At 36.9% G+C, this 23,691-nt stretch overlaps 2 protein-coding genes and 1 pseudogene across 2 annotated transcripts; 2 read left to right on the forward strand and 1 right to left on the reverse strand.

Annotated features, from left to right (window-relative positions):
• The first annotated feature begins 1,272 nt into the window (after nucleotides 1-1,272).
• Nucleotides 1,273-7,818, forward strand: LOC132172448 (probable hexosyltransferase MUCI70). Its single transcript, XM_059583956.1, has 9 exons — nucleotides 1,273-2,065; nucleotides 2,680-2,922; nucleotides 3,137-3,350; nucleotides 3,567-3,676; nucleotides 3,756-3,955; nucleotides 4,542-4,645; nucleotides 6,049-6,236; nucleotides 6,331-6,530; nucleotides 7,211-7,818. The coding sequence occupies exons 1-9, from the start codon at nucleotides 1,786-1,788 to the stop codon at nucleotides 7,457-7,459; spliced, it is 1,788 nt and encodes a 595-aa protein (XP_059439939.1). The 5' UTR covers nucleotides 1,273-1,785; the 3' UTR covers nucleotides 7,460-7,818.
• A 2,438-nt stretch (nucleotides 7,819-10,256) lies between these two features.
• Nucleotides 10,257-11,117, forward strand: LOC132172575 (uncharacterized). The gene has a single exon (XM_059584092.1). The coding sequence runs from the start codon at nucleotides 10,461-10,463 to the stop codon at nucleotides 10,896-10,898; it is 438 nt and encodes a 145-aa protein (XP_059440075.1). The 5' UTR covers nucleotides 10,257-10,460; the 3' UTR covers nucleotides 10,899-11,117.
• A 319-nt stretch (nucleotides 11,118-11,436) lies between these two features.
• Nucleotides 11,437-16,866, reverse strand: LOC132172574 (linoleate 13S-lipoxygenase 3-1, chloroplastic-like; annotated as a pseudogene).
• Between the last annotated feature and the right edge of the window lie 6,825 nt (nucleotides 16,867-23,691).

Genomic DNA, 23,691 nt, shown 5'->3' on the forward strand with positions numbered 1-23,691 from the left:
AGTGTTATGGGATAAAAGTGTGGTTTTTAGCATTACTTAATAACAACGCTAAAAGTTCAAGTTTGACATTTAAGAATTTCAATTTACAGCCTAATCCGAGATATCTAACCCACTTAAGACCCCTCTTTAATGCTTTCGCTTGCATGGTAGCTTCATCAGGAAAAGGATCCTCTCCATTTCAAAATCCCTCAATTTTCTCCATTTAGTACATTTTGAAAGGTAGTGTTATCCAAAAATTTTAATAAGGGTAGTGCATTAAATGCAATACCCTTCAAAATGCACTAAATGGAGGAAATGAAAGGATTTTGAAATGAAGAGGATCCTATTCCGCTTCATCAACCGCTAGTCTTTGTTAGCATCTAGTGTTTATGTTTTCTTCCCTTCTTTTAATTAATGAAAAAAATGCTTATGATATTACAACTTTTTAATTATTACAATTCTTTATAAAACTAGCATGATAGCTCATGTAGAACTGTCACGTTAACTACAATCAAATTAAATTATTTAAAAATTTACATAATAAATACCGCATAAATTTACAAATTGACTTGACAGTTCATATAATACTGTCATGTTAATCGTAATCTAATTTTTATTTAAAAGGTGCGATAAATATGTAATGCAAAGTATATAATACCCCATATATTACAAAACATGTTGATCTATATGAAATGATGCATGCTTGCAAGTGTGGAAAGCACATTATAAAGTCGGTCTCACTATCAATTTTTGGATATGACTAGATAGAAACAACTTAAATCCAAGTTTAAAATAAAATAAAACCATAAAATATATATATATATATATATATATATATATATATATTCGAAAAAAGATATTGATTAATTGTTGCCCTATGATCCATTATTGGTGGTTGTGCAATAACTATCTTAACAAGTAATAGTTGTGGACTAATTTTTCTTTATTAATGACGAAAAATATTATTATATTTGTCAAATATAAAAAGAAATTAGCAATCAAAATCATCAAGGAAAATAATTAAAAAAGAAATAGAAAGGTCGTAAAAGGACACACATACGTACAAGCAGCAAGCTTTATTCCAAATGCCAAATGTCACTCAGCAAGCTTGGGTAGCACCCAATTTTCGTGTCTTTGTGGGTAAGACATCAGGCTCCGATTGTGCACGTCAGGATTCACGCACATGGCACAGGATACTAGGATAGCCTATCAGAAAATTTCCATGTTTTATTTTTCTCTTATATATTTCTATAAATATTCCATGAATTTCCTACTTTCGGATCACCTCAAAATTCGCAAAAATAAAAATACAATAGTCTTTGATCCCAGATTTGTTCACAACTCCTCGATTTTCACAAAAACATTAGATTCCTGCTAAATAGTAAATACCCTACAAGCCAATCAGAAACCCTAGATTCATCACCTCCAAATCTGAACTATTCTTTTTTTCTTTCAACTAAAATGCCACAACACATTTTACTGTGATTGCCACTTGTTTATTCAGAAGCAAAAGATTTGATTTGATTTAGTTTTGCTTTGCTGGTTGCCAACTTGTTTTTGGTTTCAAGAAATAAAAATCCAAACTTCTTGTAGTACAATTGTTACTGCATTTGGTTAAGGAGAGCCCTGTTTGAGAAATTCAGAGGTGCCCTTTGAGTCTGGAGCTGATTTGGTGAAGTGGGTGTACATTGTTAGGGTGTGTTGATAGTGGGGCAAGAGAAATTTGAAGACTTTTTTTTGGGTGTGCGTAGAAGGGTGTAAATGGGAGGGAGATGAGAGAGGGGCACATGAGAGTTTTGGGGAACAATGAATGGAGGGTCATTGGGGATGCGTACGGGGAGTTATGGGTCTTTAGATAAACAGCTACAACAGAACAACACCGCCACCAACAACAATAACAGCAACAACAACAACTACAACGGAGTGTCGCCAATTCCAACTGTAAGGAAACCTTCGAAGATGCAGAAGGAGAAGGAGAGGTTGTTCCATTGGATCTGCAAGTTTGCTGGCCGCAAAAGGGTCGGAATGTTGCTTCTATGTGTCATCTCCGCCGTGGTTTTCGTCTGGGTTTTATATGTGGGAAAAGGTTTGGTTTTTGCACTCTCTCCCTCTCTCTCTCTCTCCTTTTGTTGTAGGTATTGGGTTATTGTTCTTAATGATAGTTAATTTAGTTGATCAACTTCGAAGTGGAAGCTGGGAAATAAAACTGAGTTATACCATGTTAGTTTTCCTGTTAGGAAGAAAGAGTTGGTTCTAGCATTTACTTGCTTATTAATGAACCCTTTAAATTCCAAGTTCAATAATATGCAGAGAGATTTGTGGCTTATCATCCCATTACTGAGATGCTTTTGGTAATTAAAATCAATTAGTGATTTGGATTTGTAGTAATATTGGGTTTTTATTTGTAGAAGTCATTCATTTCTCTTCTTCTTTTATAGACTATACTGGGTTTGGTGGTTGAAGTTCCAATGTTGAGTTTATTGTTAAAATCAAGGATGCAGATATTTACCTGATGGACATGAGCTTTTTGTATCTGTTCCTTGTATTTGGCTCAATTTAATCCGCTTTCATATGCCTCTACCCAAATGCTGCCTTTGTAGAAGCTGTTTTCTGTGATATCCTTGTTTTTGGCTGTCAGTGTCTGCCATTTTGATTTCGTTTGTGTGAGGAAATAATATATGCATTTTGGCGCATCTTTAGGTGAAGATGGACAAGAAAGTGAGACTGTCCAAACTATTGGTGTAAACGAGAGCATACCTTTGAACAACCCTGTGGAAAGGGACGCTCTTTCTTCGCCGAATCTAGTGGGAGTGGTTCAAGATTTGACCTTGCCTCCTCCTCCTCCTGCTGTTTTTCTGGGCTACACGCTTCCTCCAGGGCATCCATGTAATGTTTTTACTCTGCCTCCCCCACCAGCGGATAGAAAAAGAACTGGACCAAGGCGTAAGTTCTGCATTTTCTTTTTAAAACTTTAGGCATACCTTATCTTTTTGTTTTTGGGTGAAAATTTTAGCAATCACTGCCCAACATTTCCACATAAATGTAGTTAGTTCCTCACACGTTCCAAGATGGCAAGGATGTATGCGCACAATGATGTACCTTATTATCACTGTGATGTTAATGATTTTGCTGAGTTTTTTGTTTGTTTATATTTCAGCTTGTCCAGTATGTTACCTTCCTGTGGAAGAAGCCATTGCCTTAATGCCAAAGGTCCCCTCTGATTCCCCAGTTCTTAAAAACTTAACGTATATTTATGAGGAAAATTTATCTAGAGATGGAGAATTTGGAGGTTCGGACTTTGGTGGATACCCCACTTTGAAGCAGAGGAGTGATTCTTATGATATAAGAGAGTCAATGAGTGTGCACTGCGGGTATGCTATTTTTTCCTTTTGTCCTTCTTTTCTTTTATGGGGTCAAGTTTTCCTCAAATACATTCTTAAGTACTGAAGCATATTTGTTTGGATTATTTATTTATTTATTTCTGTTTTCTTTATAAAACCTTTTATGCTAGTAACAGGAAATAGTAATTCTTATGGCCCGTCATTCATAAGTGTTCATTCTTCAATTTTTTTTTGTGCATCAATCAGATTTGTCAGAGGAATTAAACCTGGCCGCAACACAGGCTATGACATGGATGACGATGATCTCCTTGACATGGAGCAGTGTAACGGTGTGGTTGTTGCATCAGCAATATTTGGTAATGTTCTGTAATTTGGATTCATCAGCTTATGGCAAAGCTGGTGGTGTGCTAACCAAATAAATTCATACTTCATCAGGAAATTTTGATGAGATAAACCAGCCAAGAAATATCAGTGATCATTCCAAGGCCACTGTTTGCTTCTACATGTTTATAGATGAAGAAACAGAAACAGCTATGAAGAGTGCTGGCACTCTGGGCAGCAGCAAGAAAGTTGGTTTGTGGAGAGTAGTTGTTGTTCGTAACATTCCTTATGTAGATGCAAGACGCACAGGAAAGGTAAGAAATCAGAATTTTTGGCGGTATCGTTTCTGCCTCTACATCACAGTTTGGGCTAGAGATTGTTTAGCTGCCTGTATTTGGCACTGCAGCATAAACTATTTGTATGTTTTATGTGTATGTAGTATTATTTTCATTATTAGCTTGGGAATAGTCTTTTATATTAATGGGAAGGATGGTGAATATGGTCAAAATGCAGTTGTTATTGTTTTTGGTTTTTTTTGTGTGTGTGTCTGTGTGATAGGGTACGAAAACCCTCTTCAAACAAAAGAAAACTATAGAAAACAATGAAAAAGATATTTTCTGGCAAATTTAAGCTCTTGATTGATAGCTACATGCTTTTGCATTTAGAGGGTATATTTATTAGGTTGTACATAGTGGTAATATTATGTGCAATCAGATGATGTTTTGATATCATGTCAGGTTCTGTCCATAAAATTAATTTACCACTGCTGTTACTTTCTTTTTGAAATATCAATTATAATTCATAGGGCTTTGTGCCTAAAGTGCAGTGTTGAATGTCAATATACACGAGCTGGTACTTTGATATACATAATAGCTCTGACCCAGACTACACCTCTGGCAGATTCCGAAGCTTCTAGTGCATCGGATGTTTCCAAATGCTCGCTTTTCTCTTTGGATTGATGGAAAACTTGAACTTGTTGTGGATCCATATCAAATACTTGAAAGGTACAAATGCTTTCTGATTTACACTATTCCTTTATATTTTCATATTATAATTAGCTTCTCTTTTTGCTAGATGTTTAAATCCTTGTCTGTTGGATCAGAACCTTGCTTGGTAGTTATTTGGCTTGTTTCTTTCTCATTACTGGACAATTGATTTCCTTATTTTAAAATATCGTCCAGAAACACAGCACAATGCCAAATGAATTTGGGATGTGTTCTCAAGGGTTACAATTGGGGCCCAAGGCAAATGTAGTATTCCATTTTTTTAATGAATCTTTATGCTACAAAGCCACTTTGCTGTCTTCTCTTATAGGATGAATAGGTATAGTCCAAATATGAGAATCCTTTTCTATACAATCTTGGCCTAATTCATTATGTCATACAATCATTCTTCTTTAAAAAAAGAAGTTTGTCCGTTTCATGGAAGACCCATAAACCAGATTACTATTGGTGTCTTTTGAGTGCACTTGGAGGAAGGCCAAGTTATGTTGTTGGGAAGTTCAATTTTGGTTTTTTTTTTTTTTTTTTTTTTTTTCTTCAAATTGGTAAATTACACATGAATGTGATGGGTCTTGAACCATAAACTCACTTTCCATCTTATTTTTATTGAAAAAAGAAGTGCCATTTGAGCTAGAGCTCAGTGTGGCAAGTTCAATTTTGATCACAAGGTATATACTTGCTGTTCAGAAAGCATTTCAACTGTCTTGCATAGAGCCTTTTATACAATGATCACAAGGTCTACGAATACACTGTTCAGAAGCATTTTAACTGTCTTGCATAGAGCCTTTTATACAATGAGTAATATACTCTGTCCTCCCTCATGGTGGTTTAATTCTGATCATTATGATATACACTGTTCAGAAGTATTTCAACTGTCTTGCACAAAGGCTTCCTACAATGAGTAATTTACTCTGACCTACCTCTTGTAAAACATTCTTGACCAATGAGATTAACTTAGATTTGGTTGTAGAATAGCATTTGAATGTTAAGTGATTTAACTCCCATAAGGTGCTTCCCCTATTTCCTTGTCTTCTAGTTCTGTTGTTGCCATCTACCCTCGGGTGGGGTGATATTTTACTGGCCATTTGGTTTCATTTGTATGCTAAGACCTGCAATCTGTTCCATATGGCTTTGAATGGTTTGCTTTCTTTGACTGGTTGGATCCAACTGATGCTGCAGTACACATTGAAACCATAAAAATAAGATGGATTATTTGATTCGTTCTATATCTAGCAGTTGGAGTCTCTGTTGATGTTATTAATTATAGGTGGGCTATATTATGGTTTGGACATTGTTCCAAACATCACACTAATTTGCATTTATGATCTCAGCGATGAATGGGAACTATGCCTGTTATTTATTTATTTTTTCTGGGAGTGACATGATTTTATACACCTAATTTTCAGGTTCTTGTGGAGGAAAAATGCAACTTTTGCCATCTCTAGACATTATAAACGCTTTGATGTATTTACTGAAGCTGAGGCAAACAAAGCTGCTAAGAAATATGATAATGCCTCTATCGACTTCCAGATTAACTTTTATAAAAGTGAGGGTTTGACCCCGTATTCAGAGGCTAAACTTCCCATCACAAGTGGTAGGTGCAAGTTCCTTTTTCTCTTTTTGTTCAGTTGATCCGTTTGGTTTCTTCTTTTTTTATTAAGCATTCTGTTTTATGGTTGGGTCTGCAGATGTTCCTGAAGGATGCGTGATCATAAGGGAGCACGTTCCTATCAGCAACCTCTTTACTTGTCTTTGGTACAATGAAGTGGACCGTTTTACTTCCAGGGACCAAATTAGTTTCTCCACTGTAAGGGACAAGATTACGGCAAAGACGAATTGGAGTATCAATATGTTCTTGGATTGCGAAAGACGCAATTTCGTAGTCCAGGTAATTTATTTTATGCATTTATGGTTTGTCATGGTACGAAAAATGTTTATTGGAAATTGAAGTGGCAGTCTTAATCACAAATGACAGTGAATTGATGCAATAGGTATCATTTCATGATGCCCTAACACAAATCCAATACTATCACTCATGAGCTTTTTTCAACAGCTCAATTCTTCCTTGTGATGTTGTGCAAGTTGTACCTCTAAATGCTATTTGTATAGATAATGGAGCCCTACAAGCTCCACCAAAATTCAAATTGCTGAGGACCACGTTTTCTGGGAGTTTTTTTAATTTTATTTTTAGAAGTGAGACCTGCAGAAAAATTTGGGCATAATTTTTAGAAACATTTCTCTAATAATTTTCATGTTTTTCCCTTGGGGGGAGGCAGGCTTCCATTTAACTTTAATACTTTTTATTGACTATATGTCTATTTCCTGAAACATGAAAAAGAAAAAAAGTAAACCCTTAAGTAAGGTTGTGTTACAAGGTGATGGGAGAATTCTTTTCATTTTCCTTCTTCACCTTGGTTGAATTCTTGGCGAGGGTTCCTTATAACCCATGAGGCCAACTCAATGTTATTTGGAATGGTACTAATTCTCTAAAGCCCTTGGTTATATCGATTATCCTCTCTTTCATATGTACCTCACTAAAAGTATCAATTTTTTGTTTGCTGCCTACAGAAATACCATAAAGAGGTATTGGATCGTATTGCTCCTCATGAGCCTGCTGCCGTTCAACCACCACCTCTACCACCATCACCACCAGCAGCAGTTCTGTTTGATAATCCACCAATTAAATCGACACTTGAAACTCCACCGGAAAGGATTGTAAGTATTCCAGTTAGAAAGATTCTACCAAGGCGTGCAAGAGGAAGGTACAGTTATAGGCGTCACCGCAAAGTTGCCGCAGGCAACCTTAATTCCTATTGAAGTTTTGCTTAAGCTAGATACACCATTCTTTTTCCTTCCCCCTTTGAAAATCATTCAGTGCGGGGGCTGGAGGGTTTGTGCAAGATGGTTGTTGTACTTCTGCTTCCAAAGAGGGTATTGTCTTCTCATTTTTTGTTTTCTGCTTTTGGAATTGTCAATTTTTATTCATTTTTTGTTGTATATATATATATAATATAAATTATTACCAATAATTATAGTGTGGGTTGCTGCCAAAGTCCTATATGTGGTGACCCATTTTGTGGTTCCATTATCATGGCAATTGTATTGGAACTCAATTATGTAATAGTTATCTTTATTTCTCTTTTGAAAAGCAATAAAGTTGATAGAAAGTTACTGAATATTCTCCTCCACTCTCCCTTCCAAATTCCTGCATTTTCTGTGGTGAAGGACTTCTGGTTTCTGAATTTCATTGAAAATGATGGCACTACCTATGAAATTCACCATGAATAGAATCATCCTGGGACAAAGAACATAGCCAAAGAGACACCAAATGTGTACATTGATTATGATCTGAATAAAGATGATTAATTGGACTCCAGAGACTTCTGAAGTTAATAGGTTTGAAGTGACACCAGGCAATGCAAAATCAAGCAACAGAAAGTTGATTGTGATTTTTCTGCAGTCATCTCAATCTTCCGTTGAAATATGTGGCAAAAGCTGGACTGTCTTCAATAATGACTGCAAACAATCGCAAATTATAGCAAGAAAGTCTTCCTCTTCACACCTGATATTGAGATTCATTTGTCAATTCTCTTAGCCCTTAGGTCCCCCTCCCTCTTATTTTGTGGCCATTAGATATCTGATATTGAGGGTCATTTGTCCATTCTCTTAGCCCTTAGCCTTAGGTCCCCCTCCCCCTTGTGTTGTGGGGTATTAGACATCTGATATTGAGAGAATAATTTGTCCATTCTCTTGGCCCTTAGGTCTCCCTCCCTCTTGTTTTGTGGGGCATTAGATATCTGATATTGAGAGTCATTTGTCCACTTTCTTAGCCCTTAGGTCCCCCTCTCCCTTGTTTTGTGGGGCATTAGATATCCGATATTGAGAGGGTCATTTGTCCATTCTCTTAGCCTTTAGGTCCCCCTCCCCCTTGTTTTGTGGGGCGTTAGATATCTGATATTGAGAGTCATTTGTCCACTCTCTTAGCCCTTAGGTCCCCCTCCCCCTTGTTCTGTGGAGATCTGATATTGAGAGAGTCATTTGTCCATTCTCTTAGCCCTTAGGTCCCCCTCCCCCTTGTTTTGTGGGGCATTAGATTAGATATCAGTCTTGTTTGGTAATGGTAAAACCAAAAAGTCTTTTCATAAAACCATTAATAAACAGTTCAACTGTTAAAATCACTAAACACTATTTGAAAAACGTTTCACATATTCTTATAGGAACGTTTTGGAAAAAAAAAAAAAAAAACTGGTATAGGGGCACATTTATTACTTCAAAAAATTTGAAAAATAAAAAGATTGAAGAGAGGTGACCAACGAGGAACAAAATTCTCTTAATTTCACTTGAAATTGAGAGAAGTTATTTCAAGCTCAATAGTAGATTTTATTTTATTTTTTACAGATCTAATGGTGTATTTGTTGTTACATTATTTAAAAATTTGAAATGATGTGGCACCATATACACTTTCAGATGCAACAAAACAAAATTTTGACCATAAAATAACTTCTCTCCATTTAAAGTAAAACAAAGAGAATCCCGATCCCTTCAACAGAGAGGAGAGTGGTGGTAGCCATCCTGATTTGGCGGCCATCACAACAAGCCAGGGATGGCCATGTAGCCACCCTTCTCCTCCGTTGGGGGTGGCCATACAACTATTCTCTCTTTTTCAAAAAATTTTATAAGCAAAAAGTCATCCAAGTAGCATATTTTCTCAAATGTTAACTCCCGTCAAAATTTTAATTTTAATTTTTTTTTTTTTTAAAAAAAAAAACATTTTTCAAAGTGTTGGTACAGTTCTGGTCTAGTGTGATTGACACGTTTTTCGAGGATGAAACAAGGGTTTGGTCTGCCTTCCAATTCGATCTTCTGATTCCTGCAAAATAAGAGACAACCAAGAGAGTGCTCGCCCTGTGTATAGGCATGATCCCCCTCTGATGACTAAGTTAGATTCTTGAGTAATATCGGCATAATGCACAATAATTCAGTCTAGGGTTTATACCTGGTGCATGACCTATTTATAGGCTAAGGGGTTTATTCCAACCTGGGGTTGATCTTCTACCTTGGCTTGAATTAGGACTCTTGGAGCTTGATTTGGACTAGGAGTTGTAATAAGATTTGGACTCTAATTTAGCTGGATATGAGATCTTTATCTAGTTTGTGCGAGGTTCAATCCTGGCAACCCACGAATCAAATCTTCGTCAAATTTTGTCGTGGGGATAAAAGATACATCAAAAAAAAAAAAAATCATTACTTACTAAGAAAATAGTTTTTACCATTTCTTCGGTGGTTCTCCTTGTGTTTTCATAATTCTACATGAATAATGTTTTGCCTAATTAACCGGGATAATCTAGCCGTTACGTTAACTATATCAACAATTAGTCGCTGTAACAACCGATTGGTCGCCACCACAATTAGTGGATAAAAAAGTGAACAACTTGATGGAATTTGGGAAAGCCGACATGGCGGTTCCCCCGTGTAATGTAATAGTAACGAATCACCTCGTAGCTTCAACGGTAAAGTTCAACCCCCTGGCTCCACCCCCGAACCGTATCTCACGCCGCCACGTGTATGCCTGTCGGCTCCAGGGTCCCACAAGATACTTATCTCGACTCTCAGCGTACCAAATAGCTTCTCACTCTCAGAATCTAAAATACGAAAGAAATTTCGAAATTTCGAAAAATGAAAATCCTGAGCCAACTTTTTCCGATCATCTTCTTCGTAATCTAGAGCAGCCGTTGGGGGTTTGGTTACGGTACACCATGCCCACATAACAATTGCTGTAGCCGTCACCTCCTCTATCCACAGCCGTTGGATCGTGTGAATGGGATCGTCATCGGCGTTCATCCTGATCTGCCTGCTACACTGTCTGATCGCGGTGACTTGCGGGTCCCTGATGATGTTCTACATGAAGGATGTGTACAAGCTGGGGCACGGGATCGAGACGACGACGAAGCTGCTGGGGTCCACGCCACACGACCAGCTTCTGATCCGGACCTCCGACTCCTTCTCGGGCTTGCTCATGTTCGCGATCGGGTTCCTCCTCTTCATGGTGGCCTTCGTCAGGGACCGAGACTTCCAGGCCTTCTTCGCCAAGGGGTGCACGTTTCTCCATGTTTCCATGGCCATGTGGCGCGTCTACTTCGAGAGCAGGGTTGAGGATCTCGCCTGGGATTCGCTCAGGCAGACAGTTGGCGACATCCTATTGGCTACCTCGTGGGTGTCTTTTCTTGTTTACTCCTGGAGAGAGAAGTACGATTAGGCCCCTGGCTTCTCTCCTTAATTACGATTCTCTCTTTTTTTTTTTTTTTTTTTTTTTTTGTCGTAAATTTTGTTTTATTATATTGGGTATCTCTAATAGTATAATGGAATACTCGTCTTTGTAAATCTCTTCATCTTGAATTAATAACGGTGAAGATTTTGTGAATTAATTAAGTAAAGATAGTGCAATTGGGTGTGTTGTTAATTAGTATTTGGGGTGAGAGGTCGTTTGGCATAGCACTTTGCAAAGGTTGACAAATGTTGAGAGAAACTATTGCATGACCAATATTATATTATATTGTCACATCTAAAATTTTTAAATAATATGACACGACATACAATAATTAAATGCAACAAAACAAAATAAAGAAACCCGAATTGATTAACCTTTAGTTTGATGAATATAAACCCGATGTCACCCAATGGTGCATTAATCACCATGGATTATATATGGATGGTTCAGGGCAATATGAGGCTGGAGATCTAGAGAGCTCAACTCAAGGACTGGTTTCAGTGCAAATAATTATCAGGTAATTTTGTTTTGTTAGTGTCCATTTGGTTTAACGTTTGGTAAAATCACAATTCGACCTTTCAAATCTCCTTTGTCACTTGAAAACATGATTTATTTTTTTCACATTTTCAAACGCAACCTTAAACAGGATAGCTTTTGCAATTTTGTTTAAAATGATATTTTCGGTCTGCGAAATTGCACGAGTAATTAACTAAACTGGTTTATCAAATATTTGACACAAACTGGAATTCTCAAACTGTTATGCTATTGGGAACCCCTCTGCAGGTAACCCCAGGTCCTGAGCTCGGAATGAGCAGCTCATATGGTGAAATCCCTGCCCCACATCTGTTCCTAAGGTTTATGTCAGAGTTTCTCTTCTCAATCTCCTTTTCAATTTTTCTTATCTCCATTGAAAATCTGTAAAATGCCTCGATGATCTCGGCTTCTCCCAACCAGGTTGACAGATCTGTTCTCACTCCCAGATATTCTTCGTCAGGAGAGTGTGATGAAATTATATCAATCACTGCCATATACTTCGTTGTTTCACTCCAACTTGGCAATGATGATAAAGAAGAATCCCTCTGGATCCTTGACAAAACTTGCATACTCAGGATCATTTTCCTTTGGTATTAGCCGCCGCATGAGTGGCGGCCGTGTCGGGACATAACCGCCGTAGGGGTACTGCCCAAAGTTCAATGCCGCGTGCTGAGCCGATGCAAGCCAGATTATGGTGGTGAGAATGGAGGTAAGATCATCGGGGGTCGAGAGGTTTGGCCACCAGCTAGCATGTCGGAGATCCGCATGCCCCACGTTGATCGACTCGTTGTACCAAACCTGTATTAGAATATATCAGAATTTAAAGTAAATGATTAAATTCATTCATTCTTGCAAGTTTAAGCTTTTGAGATATGTGATAATTTAACATGCCTGGAGCTCGGTATCCGAACATACTGCACTTGCATCTTGGTAGTAGTAGTTCACATAGCTCCGAACCATCGTTTGAATAGCAGACCATATGAGGAGCCCATCTGTTGCATAAGGATAATCTTCAATGAGTAGTCTTAAGCCATGGGGTTGAGTTCTGTCTGGTATAGCCACTCCTCTGCATTAGATGAAAGCATATAGAGTCAAAATTCTTTTGAAAAAACAACTTCAAATTCAAAGGAGTTTTTTTAAACCTTCTAATGAGATCTGCAGGAAGGCTCTGCAGGTCGAAGCGCCACCAGTCCCTGTAGGCGGTACAACTAATCTGCATGCAGTATTTGCCGGGCGTGAAGTTAGTCTCGATGATCCCTCCGGCATTGATGAGATCGAGTTTCACGGGCCATTGCATTTATCTTCAACGTGTATCGCATGTGAGGATCCAGAAGTTTGAATATGGGATGCATTACACTCAGCTGACGGTGAGCAGCTATTATAAATGGTTCCATGCACGCATGGGTGCCCAACCTGTGTGATCATTCAAGTTCCCAATTATTAAACCTGGGTTTTGGTTTAAATCTTGGGCAAAAGAGTCATATTTTGATTCATTTTTCTCATATATACAAATACAGGAGGCGTTTTTAGCGTATTGTTAAATCACTATTTATTTCAAATGCTTGAGCTGACAGTTAGGAAATGATAAATTTAATGAGGAACTTCACTTAATCCTTATGGATTTTCATTGCTTTTGCAATCTCTCTCAAAGTTTAAAACCTCTTAATTTAGTATATCAAACTTTTAAAAAACTGCTATTTCACTCCTCGATCCGGTTAGGATTAGTGGATAAATTAGATGGTCAAAAAGTGAAATGACCATGATACCCTAGTAAACTTTATGAAATTATAAAATTACTCTTCCCTTAAATTACAATGTAAAAAAAAAAAAAAAAACTAGGAAAAATATAGGGGTATTTTTGAAATTTTCACCCTCTATTAGGATTTAACAGAAAATTTTAATGAGTGTGTAAGATATACTAGATTGAGAGTTTTTAAACTTTGTGAGAGAGATTGCAGAAGCAAAAAGTTCAAGGAGGTTAGGTTAAAATTTTTTATAAATTTAATTAATATTCTAATACATACCAGTGATGTACAAGCTGATGAACACCAGAGTCGTTGGAGCAAACATGGGCTTTACCGAGCTGCCAAAGCCAATTTGTGGTGGCGTCGACAGGGGGGACAAGGACTTGCTTTGAAGGAGAATTTGGATCCATGGGTGGAAGACTGAGCTCGATTGCAATGGGCTTCAAAGTTCCTAATGAGGTCAGGAAGAAGATTGTGCGAGTTGCATAGGCTTTCCGATCTTCAAGATTGTTTATTTGGTTGAGAAATGGGAGGTACATGTCATGATAGTCCAGTATGAACAGCTTATTCTTCTCTATTGCCTGAAAAAAAAATATATGAATATAAAGTTTCTCTTCTTCTTATGCTTTGTTTGTTTTGACAGAAAACTGAAAAAAGTTTTCCACATTTTCAACGTTTTCGGTTAACCAGAAAAACCTCATTTAAGATGAGTAAAATAGTTTTCCTCTTTAATTATGTAAATATAAACCATTTTTGAAGTTTGCGCTTCTCCTCTCAATTCATTATTCACCACCGGAGCTTGCCAGCCATTGTCCACGGTCGTACGAAAAACGTTTTCAACTGATTTCACCGAAAGAAAAACGTTTTACATCGAAACAAACAGAGTAATACTCCATTGTCATTACCTTTTGTACGGACATCCCATTTAGGTGGCCTTCAATATGTTCTTCTCTGAGTGCTGATTCTTGAGCACCATAGATGGAGGGATCCAATTTGCTTATAGGTGGAAATACCTATTGAAAGAAAAAACGAACATTCCCAGCATGTTAGATTTGTATGTATTCGTCGTTTGCTTTTGCTCGTGGACATTAAGAGATTAATTACCTTAAGCTTTTCTATGCTTAATGGGTTTATCCCTGCAAGCGCTTGACGGCTAAATTCATCATCCCGTAACCAGCAAGATGTATCCCCTGAAACCAGACCAAGTTTACAACTATCAATTATAGCGAGAGCCGTAAATGATCAAAGCTACTCGTTAGTTCGCTCGGGCTCGGTTCGAGCACGACACGGTTATCAATGAAAAGGATGCTTATTGGAGATGATGTGAGGAGGGTCAAACTTGAAGAATTCCTCCACAGAGTCTTCCAGTCTGCTTAAGATATTTTGAAATGAACGTTTCTTCTGGTCACCTCCATCTTGACTCCTCCCCTTGTAGATGCTGTTGAGGTCTGAAAAGTCTTTCAAATGATCACTGTCAGTGACAGTCAGGGAGGGAATTATATTCCGGAGTATTCCCTTCAGCTTCCCTAGATTGAAAGCATCTCTCTTGCTCTTCTCCAGAGCTTCGTCTCTTGGCACGTATATTTCCGTGGAGGCATGCGGCCGTGACTCTGCATTTATGTCTGTCCATGCCATTCATGAAACATGAACTTTATTATTTATCTTCTTCTTCTTCTTCTTCTTCCATATTTTAACAATGACCCAATTGCTTTTTCTGAATCTTTATGGCTCATTTGGGTTTGCAGGAAGAAATTGTAAAAGATGCTATATATATACATCGATATCCAGCAATTTTTTACCCAAATTGCAAGTGTTGTAAGAATTCAAGTTTACCAATTGAGCAACACTGAAGTGACGTGACGTGTTTTAAGTGAATAACTTCTTAGGTCAGCCACTTAAAATAAACAAATAATTAAAAAAAAAAGTCACTTAAAACACGTCACTTTAACTAGTATGACACGTGCATATTTTTTAATAAAGCCATTTAAATCAGACTCACCTATGGATGTAGGAGGCCGTCCAGTACGGCAGCGTCTTGGATGAGGGTTGTTTTTGCCTCCGAGAGTTGGCCTCACGTGTTCGATTCCCTTATCTGGATCGCCTAAGTCATTGTAGACGTCGTAGTCATATACCCTATCAAATGGTATCTTGAGTCCTTTTCCATCACCTCTGAGTTCTCTCAATTCCTCCTCTCTTAGCTCCTTGAGCCCTACAGGAGTTTCCTGGGGTAAATATGCCTGCCACATCCCAATCACATGCTAGAGTTATAGTCGGACAAGTTTCAATTCATTGCCATTATATATGAGAACCCATATATTATAGATGAAGTTTTCCTCTAAATTGGATTGAAGAAAACTGACATCTATTCTTAGAACGTGTGATTTTCACATGCTTTTTTAATAGAATTAACATGACATGTGACATCTTTCCTTAATTAGATTACCTTATTGGAAAAGAAGATTCTTTTATTTGCATTAACCTTCTCTGCCTGAACCCAAGAGTTGCATACAAATTGAACAACCCCCTCAATGTTGATGCTTTCCAAAAAGAATTCCTTTTGATATTTGTTAACCACTGTGATGGCTCCAGGTACTCCAAAATCTGAATCCACCATAAACTCAACTTTGTAAGTGCTCCTCTCATAACCAGTGGCTAGCTTCTTATTGGACCAATCCAGTATAGCTTCCTTGCTCATCTTTGGTTCCATCCTTCCTTCATATCAATACGATCCAAAATAATAAGAAAATCAAATTATAATGAAATGATTCAAGAATTGGAATAACAATATATGATCCAATATATGCAGCAGGACCTAAACTGACATAAAATTTGATGAGAAACCTTGCTCCTTAATTTCTTCATTCACAAAAATTTAAGAATTGACACCACAACCCATTATTTATATATATGGTATATATACATATATATCCAGTATGTGATGTTCTACAGGCTTAGATTGTGATATTATAGATTGGATTATAAAAATGTATATATATACATATATATCCGTCCCTATATGAACATATATTAATTCATAAATTGGTTGTGAAGCAAGTTAAGAAGACTTATCAAGGTTCTGCACTTAGGGTGTCTAAATTGGTAGCAATTCAGACACTTCCTTAAAGAAGGGTCGGACACTTGTTTCGAGTAGTCTCAATAGGTGAGTCTCATAAATTGGTTGTGAAGTAGGTTAAGAAGACATCGTATCAAGGTGTTCTGCACATAAGGTGTTCGAATTGCTACCAATTCGGATACCTCCATAAAGAAGGGTTGGACACTTATTTTGGGTAGCCTCAACAGGTGTCTCATAATCCTACGACTCTTTATAGGATTACAATTTAATTAAGTCCATAAAACAGGTAAATCTTACGACCCTCTTTTAACGTACAAGCTCTACGTGGCTTTACTACAATATAAGTATGTGGTGGCGAGTCAGCTTTTGTCAGAGTACGTGGAACCACTTTAACACCTAACACAAATGTAAGATTGTCAGACCTCATAAATAAACAGTCAATGAATATACCCCACTGAAAAAAACAAAAGCAAAAGATTTCTTACTTGGATCAATTTCAGTGCTAACAAGCTGAAGAACAACAGCACCCTTCTGGGAAGGATTAACCAAAGCATCAAACAAAGGAGGCATCATTTCCATAATATTTTCCACCTCACTATCCCTCAAAGTCACTAGAGCTGTTATGCTCAATGCCTCAAGCTTCTCACGAGCAACAACAGCTTCCACCCGCTCGTTTACACTGATCAGAGCCGCTGCCGGTGCTCCAACCACCGCCTGCGGCCGCTCCCTCAGTTGCATTATTTTCTTATGAGTAGGGAACCCAGTGTGGTGGCTAAGGGGAACAGTTCTTGAAAAGGGTCGTAAATAAAACTGGTCCACCATAAACACACCCAAGATTTTCCCAGTGATCATCATTATTGTAATAATACGTGTTTTTTTTTTTTTTTTAACTCTCTTGCAGTGCCGATTTCTTCTTAATCAGCTAAGCATTTTATAGAAAGAGAAGATAACTAATTTTGCCGTCCTAAATTATCAATTGTGAAAAACGTGCCTCGGAGTACAATAATGTTTCAAAGGTTTGGTAATTAAATCTACCGGCCACATGAAAAACGTGAACTTAATTTCCTTTTCACTTTGAAAAAAAAAAAAAGTTAAAACCTTAATTAAATACCATAAACAGGCTACCCTTCTTTTTCCATCTCTTCTTTCCTCCTTTGCTTAGATTCAATGTCTAGATTCTCTACTGACATGTCATGTTTTGTGCACTGTCATCTCACCGGATTTGATGGGTCTCTAGATCTTTTTTTCTTTTTTTTTTTTTTTCAGAATCAGATTTGGCCTTCTCCATCAATGTCCATCCATGCTACCACTCACTGGCCACCCCTTGTTCCAGCTGCCAACCTTCATGCATCATTCTACCGGCCACGAGCTGGCGTGTCAGCGACATCGTTACTAGGAATGGGGTATTTTTACTTTTTATTTTATTTTGACACTCCACGCTACCACTCACTGGCCACCCCTTCTTCTAGCTGCCAACCTTCATGCATCATTCTGCTGGCCACGAGCTGGCGTGTCAGCGACATAGTTACTAGGAATGGGGTGTTTTTACTTTTTATTTTATTTTATTTTATTTTATCTTGTATTTTCATTTTTGCTTCTGAATAAGACAAATTTGTTGTTTGCTCTGCTAGCACTAGTAGGTCTTGAATTTGTTGTTTTCTTAGGTTTTGCCTAAGAATAACTGAATGGTTTCCAATAGGTCTTTTGTTTTCTTTCTGGTTCTTTTTAGGGATCAAACTATTAACTGGTGATGGAGGAGTTATCAAGTTAATAAAAGAATTATCATTGATAAAAGAGACAGTGACAAGAGACATGATTCATCGGTTTATGCTGCAAATCTATATACGGATTGTATTGTGATGATAATATTTCTAAGGTGTTTTTTTGTAATAGCCCTAGGCTATTGGGCTTGAAGAATGAGTTATGATTTTTTCAAGTAGTTAATGATCCTAGTAGGCCACGAGTTTTAGGTATGTGGTAGTCAAAAAATTTATATTTATTGAGGATTAATTATAAAGTTTTATGACTACATCATGATAGGCTCATGCCAAGACACAAAAGTGCTAAAATGTAAGCATTGCATGCCTAAAAATTCATTTGATTGACACCTAAAGTTACAGCTGTTACTCTACATGATTCCCTTGCGCTTTCTTGGTGGACACTTTGGTTCTAAGGTGTCATTCTCTAAAGAAATACTAGACACTTGTCTTGTGTGTAGCAGAAGTTGAGTGCATGTGGGACAAATGTCCCACATGTGGCAAGCTCTTAGGGGAGCAATTCCCCTCAATTCTCACAAGTGTGAGAACAAACTCTCATGCGTGAGAGAGAGAGAGAGAGAGAGTTTGTGTGAGGAAGCTGCCAGGAAAGAAAAGAAAGGAAAGAGAGAAGAAAGAAAAGAAAGAAGAGAAAGAAAGAGGAGGAAGAAGAAATAAATAAATAAATAAAATAAAATGAGAACTCTCCAATGTAATATTTTTATATCTTTTATGGTAATTTAGTACAAAGCTAAATCCCTAAAATTAACGTGGGGTTTTCCTGTATAGTGGATTGTTATGCATTATTCAAGCTCTAGTTGTTAGATTAATGGATTAAAACTCCAATTATGGATTACTAATTGTGGATTATTAATGGATAACTAATTGTGGAAATATGGGCATAAACCCTAATTTTTGTAGTTGAAATTAAATTTGGGGCTTTTAGAGTATGAACACTAGGATTGCTATTTGGAGGGGTTAATTTTATTTAGAGTGTTAATTGACCATAAATTATTATGGGATCCATAGAAGTTGGTGCTTATTGAGTTTAGGTGCTAATATGTCATATAATTAGAGTGATTGTTGTAAATATTTCTAAGCTTTTGATATTGGGAGTAAGTTGGTGAATTAAATGGCTTAGGAAGAGAGCAATATTATGGCTAGATAGACTTTTTAAGCTGTTAATTGTAGTCGGATGATTTTAAAGTAATAAGAATATTATAACCTTGGCTATTAATTTTAGTGTAAAACAATTGATTGGAATAAGGCCTTAGTTGAGTTGATTATTAGAATTTTATAAGAGGCATATAAATCAAGCATGGTGGGGTTCGATGTCACTGTAATGTTTTTGGCTAAAAATAAATGAATTGATGACTAAGATACTTTTTACCTCCATTGTAGGAATTGTGAGTTGAATGCAGAATCAACACTAAAAAACCCCAACCGATTAAGGACATGCGATGCCAGGTAAAGGATACAACACCAAAAACTCCAACCGATTTGATTAAAAATCTTTTGAAAAATGTTGGGGATTTTATAAAGAATCCACTTACATGATTTTCAATTGCACTTCCTTTCATATTTTTAATGCAAAGTTTTATTCAATCATATGGCATGATTTAATGATTTTACATATTACAATGACCTCATTTTTATGAGTTATGCATGAATGCGATTATGAATGAAAGAAGCTCACAAAGTTTCTTAGTATGTTATACCATTATAAAAGAGCTTAAAAGATCATATGAATTGTTATATGTACATTATGTTATACCGTTATAGAAGAGCTTAAAAGATCATATGAATTGTTACATGTGCATTCATGCTTATAAATGTTTAACCCTGAGGCACTGCTATAGTAACAATCGGTACCGGATCGTATGGGTAGCACGGCAAGCACACCGAAGGACGGTTACAAGAAGGTGTGTGTTACCGGCCGAGTGGCCTTCACCTAGGGAAAATTCTCAACCCGGTAGCTCTCCCCTATGACGACAGGATGAGCCTATAGGTCCTACGGGATAACCAAGCCAACATGTGCCGATCATGGTAAAATTGCAGCTATGGGTCAAAGGGTAAAACAATTATTTTGAAAGAAAAGTAAAAGGAAGTGCTTACTCATTTTATAACTTACTTGCCATTCTTGCGTAAATTGTTAATCATTTTACTAATTATTGTTGTGTATGATTGAGATTATGGCATAAAAATCTGCATAGCATGTTTTATAGCATCTTGGTGTTGTGGCTACTTACTGAGTTATTGAACTCACCCATTTTCCCTATACATCTTTTTCAGATTGCCCTATATATCGTAGTACTGAGGACAGGGGTATCAGTGGACCTCTTAGTTGTTAAAGACCCAATCATCTGGCCTAATGACAGGGACACTTTGGCTTATTGCTTTGTGGACTAGGAGGAGCTGCAGTAGAAGTGTCTGAGATTCCATTCTATAGAGTAGATCACTTGGGACAAGCATACACTGTGTAACTTTATTGCTTATGAGAGTATTGAATACTAGCACTCGGATGATGTTATGTTTCTGTGGTGATCTTATAATAGGAGAATTTTTTTATTTTTATTAAGAATACATTAATAACTTGGGGTGTTACATTGTATAATAGAGCATTTTGCTCCAAATTAATTTTATATCAATGAAAATAACTCGTTTGTTCAAAAAATAAAAAAGTAAAAATAAATATCATAACCTATCAATAATTCCTACATTTGTTATATTTACAAAGCCAAAATATCAAAATCCCAATACCCTCAAAGCTTTTGTCTACTGCTTCGGTGTGTTCAAACTTTGTAAAACAATGCTTTTACAAGTAAAAATATGAGTCCACGACTCATCAAGTAAACATTATTCTTAAAATATTATTATATTCTAACTAGAAGAATTATAATCATAAAAATAATTTGCATAAAATAATATTCTAAGTTCTTGCATGCGTTAAAATGTTGATATGCTTTTATCTCAATATGCTCTTTATTCTGTGATCATAACTAAGTTGACGCCACTCGCCAGCTTATATGTTGGGAGGTTCGTGGTACGTACGTAACGCCAAAGAAATTTAAAAGCTTTATAAAAATATTATTTTTTATACTAGGTAGGACCCCATCAAGGATGAATCTTCTTCACCCCAAAGAATTTCTACTCTACTATATACTATCTCAAATTTTTAAAATATTTTTTAATTTTTATTGAGTGACACGAGTCACTAGAATTGACACTGATATAGCTATTGACGGATTCTGTCAACTTTTTTAGTGGTATGGACCAATTTGTGCAGTTTTTTTTTTTTTTTTTTTTTTTTTTGTGTGTGTTAACCTAGGGAGTGATTAATCACTTTGTAAAACTAAGGGAGCTATTTGTCAAAACCTCAAACCACAAAGACCGAAAATTCATTTATCCCTTTTATTTTTATTGTTTTGCAGCATTCGGCCAGTATCGGCCTGATTGCGTTTGGTTTGTTTTCAAGAAATCCTTTAAGATATATAACTCTGATTTGCTGAAAGATACCCTTTTTCCATAAGTCCTATTAAGTGCTTAGTTTATTTTGTCAATAATTTATTATATGGTTTGAAATCCTTTAAGATATCAATTTCAAGCTTCTTGGTTTAAGACAAACTCAAATTAGTCGGAGTGCTCTCCCTACAAAAATGCCATATTTTATCTTCCATATTACATTTTTGCTAAGAAATTGATAGGCTCATTGCAAGTAACCTATTCTTTTTCTTTGCAACAAGAAGAATCACTGTGAAATTCCCTAGATAAAGACTTTCTAACAACTCCGATCTAATCCACTCCTTATATTAGGTACATAAAACTTCTTTGTCAACTTTTCTAGGAGAAAGATGCATGCCGTCATTGTCATACTTTCAGGTTTGTAGTGTTGCTATATCAAGTCCAACTCCGGATCACAAGTAACTTTTTAATAATTTCATCCAAACTTGTACTCAAATAATACATCTTAATGTCAAGCATGCCGTCATTGTCATACTTTCAGGTTTGTAGTGTTGCTATATCAAGTCCAACTCCGAATCACAAGTAACTTTAATAATTTCATCCAAACTTATACTCAAATAATACATCTTAATGTCGAGCAGTAATATGAGAAGGAGTCCCCAAGGGGTGACTCAATCGGCTGTAAACCACGCCTCATGAAGTGGAGGTTACTAGTTCAAATTCCTCCTCCCCTTCCCTTGTGTGGATATATCAAAAAAAAAAAAAAAAAACAGTAGTAGTAGAAGGAAGACTTTTTTTTTTTTTTTTTTGAAATGTTAAGTGGATATATATTATTTTGTTAAAAAAATATTTCCTTTTTTTTTTTTTGTCCCTCCAAAATTAATGTAGCTTTTAAAATAAATATTAAATTTGTGATAGATGATCATTGAATTTTATCCAATGATAATTTTAAAGCCAGAAGTTGGGGTGATGGTCCCAGAATTTCAGCCCAAGAAGTTCTCTCAAAAGATGTGAAAATTTCATCCCAACCTCGGTCCTCGATCTCCTAAGCCAACCAGTCAAACACAGATCAAGTTATATGTAACCTTTGCTCAAATTAATCAACTTGAAGAACACCCGTTTCCTGTTTGGAGAGCAAGAAAGTGAAGGAAAATCAGAAAAAGTTGAGAGAGAGAAAGAGTTAGAGAGCATACTTTAAGGACTTATAGGAGCGGCGGAAGAACATGGAGGAGAGGCGGTGGCTCTTTGATGATTGAATGGGGAAAGGGGGTTTGATCTTGTGCTTTCGTTCTTATGGTATTTAGTGTAATATGCTGATGTGTCTTTTGTTTATTGGAGCGCACAAGTACCTGGTTTATGCCAAGTCCTTATAAAAGTTGTTCTCTTATTGAATTTGTAGAACCCACCTATGAGTTTTACAAATTTAATGATAGATTTATGTATGTTTTTCATTTAAGAGAGACAAAAGATATGTAAAATTAACATTTCTCTTTCATTCAATGCATGTCTATCATTTAACTTTCCGTTATTTGCATGAAGTTAACAAGGAGATATGCTCATAATTAATCTCGCTATCTTCCTTCCCAAACACATATTAAACGTGATCCAAAAGGGTTAATTAAACAAATGTTTCTTTAATCAATAACTGCTTTTCATTCACTATATCTAGATGGAGGGTTGCTTTTATACGGTCATGGCAGAAAATATGGGTTTTTTGCCCACCAACCACCATATGATACATCAGCAATTTAAGAAAAATATAAAAAAACATATATGCTAGCAGAACACAGGATTAATCCTCCCACATTTAAGCCGTCTACACCTGCCGCCGCCGTTCGCCTCTCTCTCTCCATCAGCCCCTTGGCGGGGTGGTGCGCGGCCACCCCCGGCCCATGGGGTGGCCGGCGAGCCACCCTAGAACTGTTGGGGGTGGCCAGTGAGCCACCCCATGGCCTAGGGGTGACTCGCGAGCCACCCATGGGCTGGGGGTGGCCGCGCGCCACCCCCACGGGGCCAACGGAGAGAGACACGAAGGCAGTGGGCAGCAACAGTTTCGGGAGGTGGCGGCAGGTGACTGAAATGGCTGTGTGGAGGAATAATATGGTGTTTTATTTTCATTTTGATTTTTTGTTGTAAGCTGAGGTGTCAGCTTTTGAGTGGTGGGCAAAAAACCTTTGACCATATTGAAGTTAAGCTCATCTAGATTACTTGAT

This window comes from Corylus avellana, chromosome ca2, assembly GCF_901000735.1.
Source record: "Corylus avellana chromosome ca2, CavTom2PMs-1.0".
In the NCBI taxonomy this organism is placed as follows: Eukaryota; Viridiplantae; Streptophyta; class Magnoliopsida; order Fagales; family Betulaceae; genus Corylus; species Corylus avellana.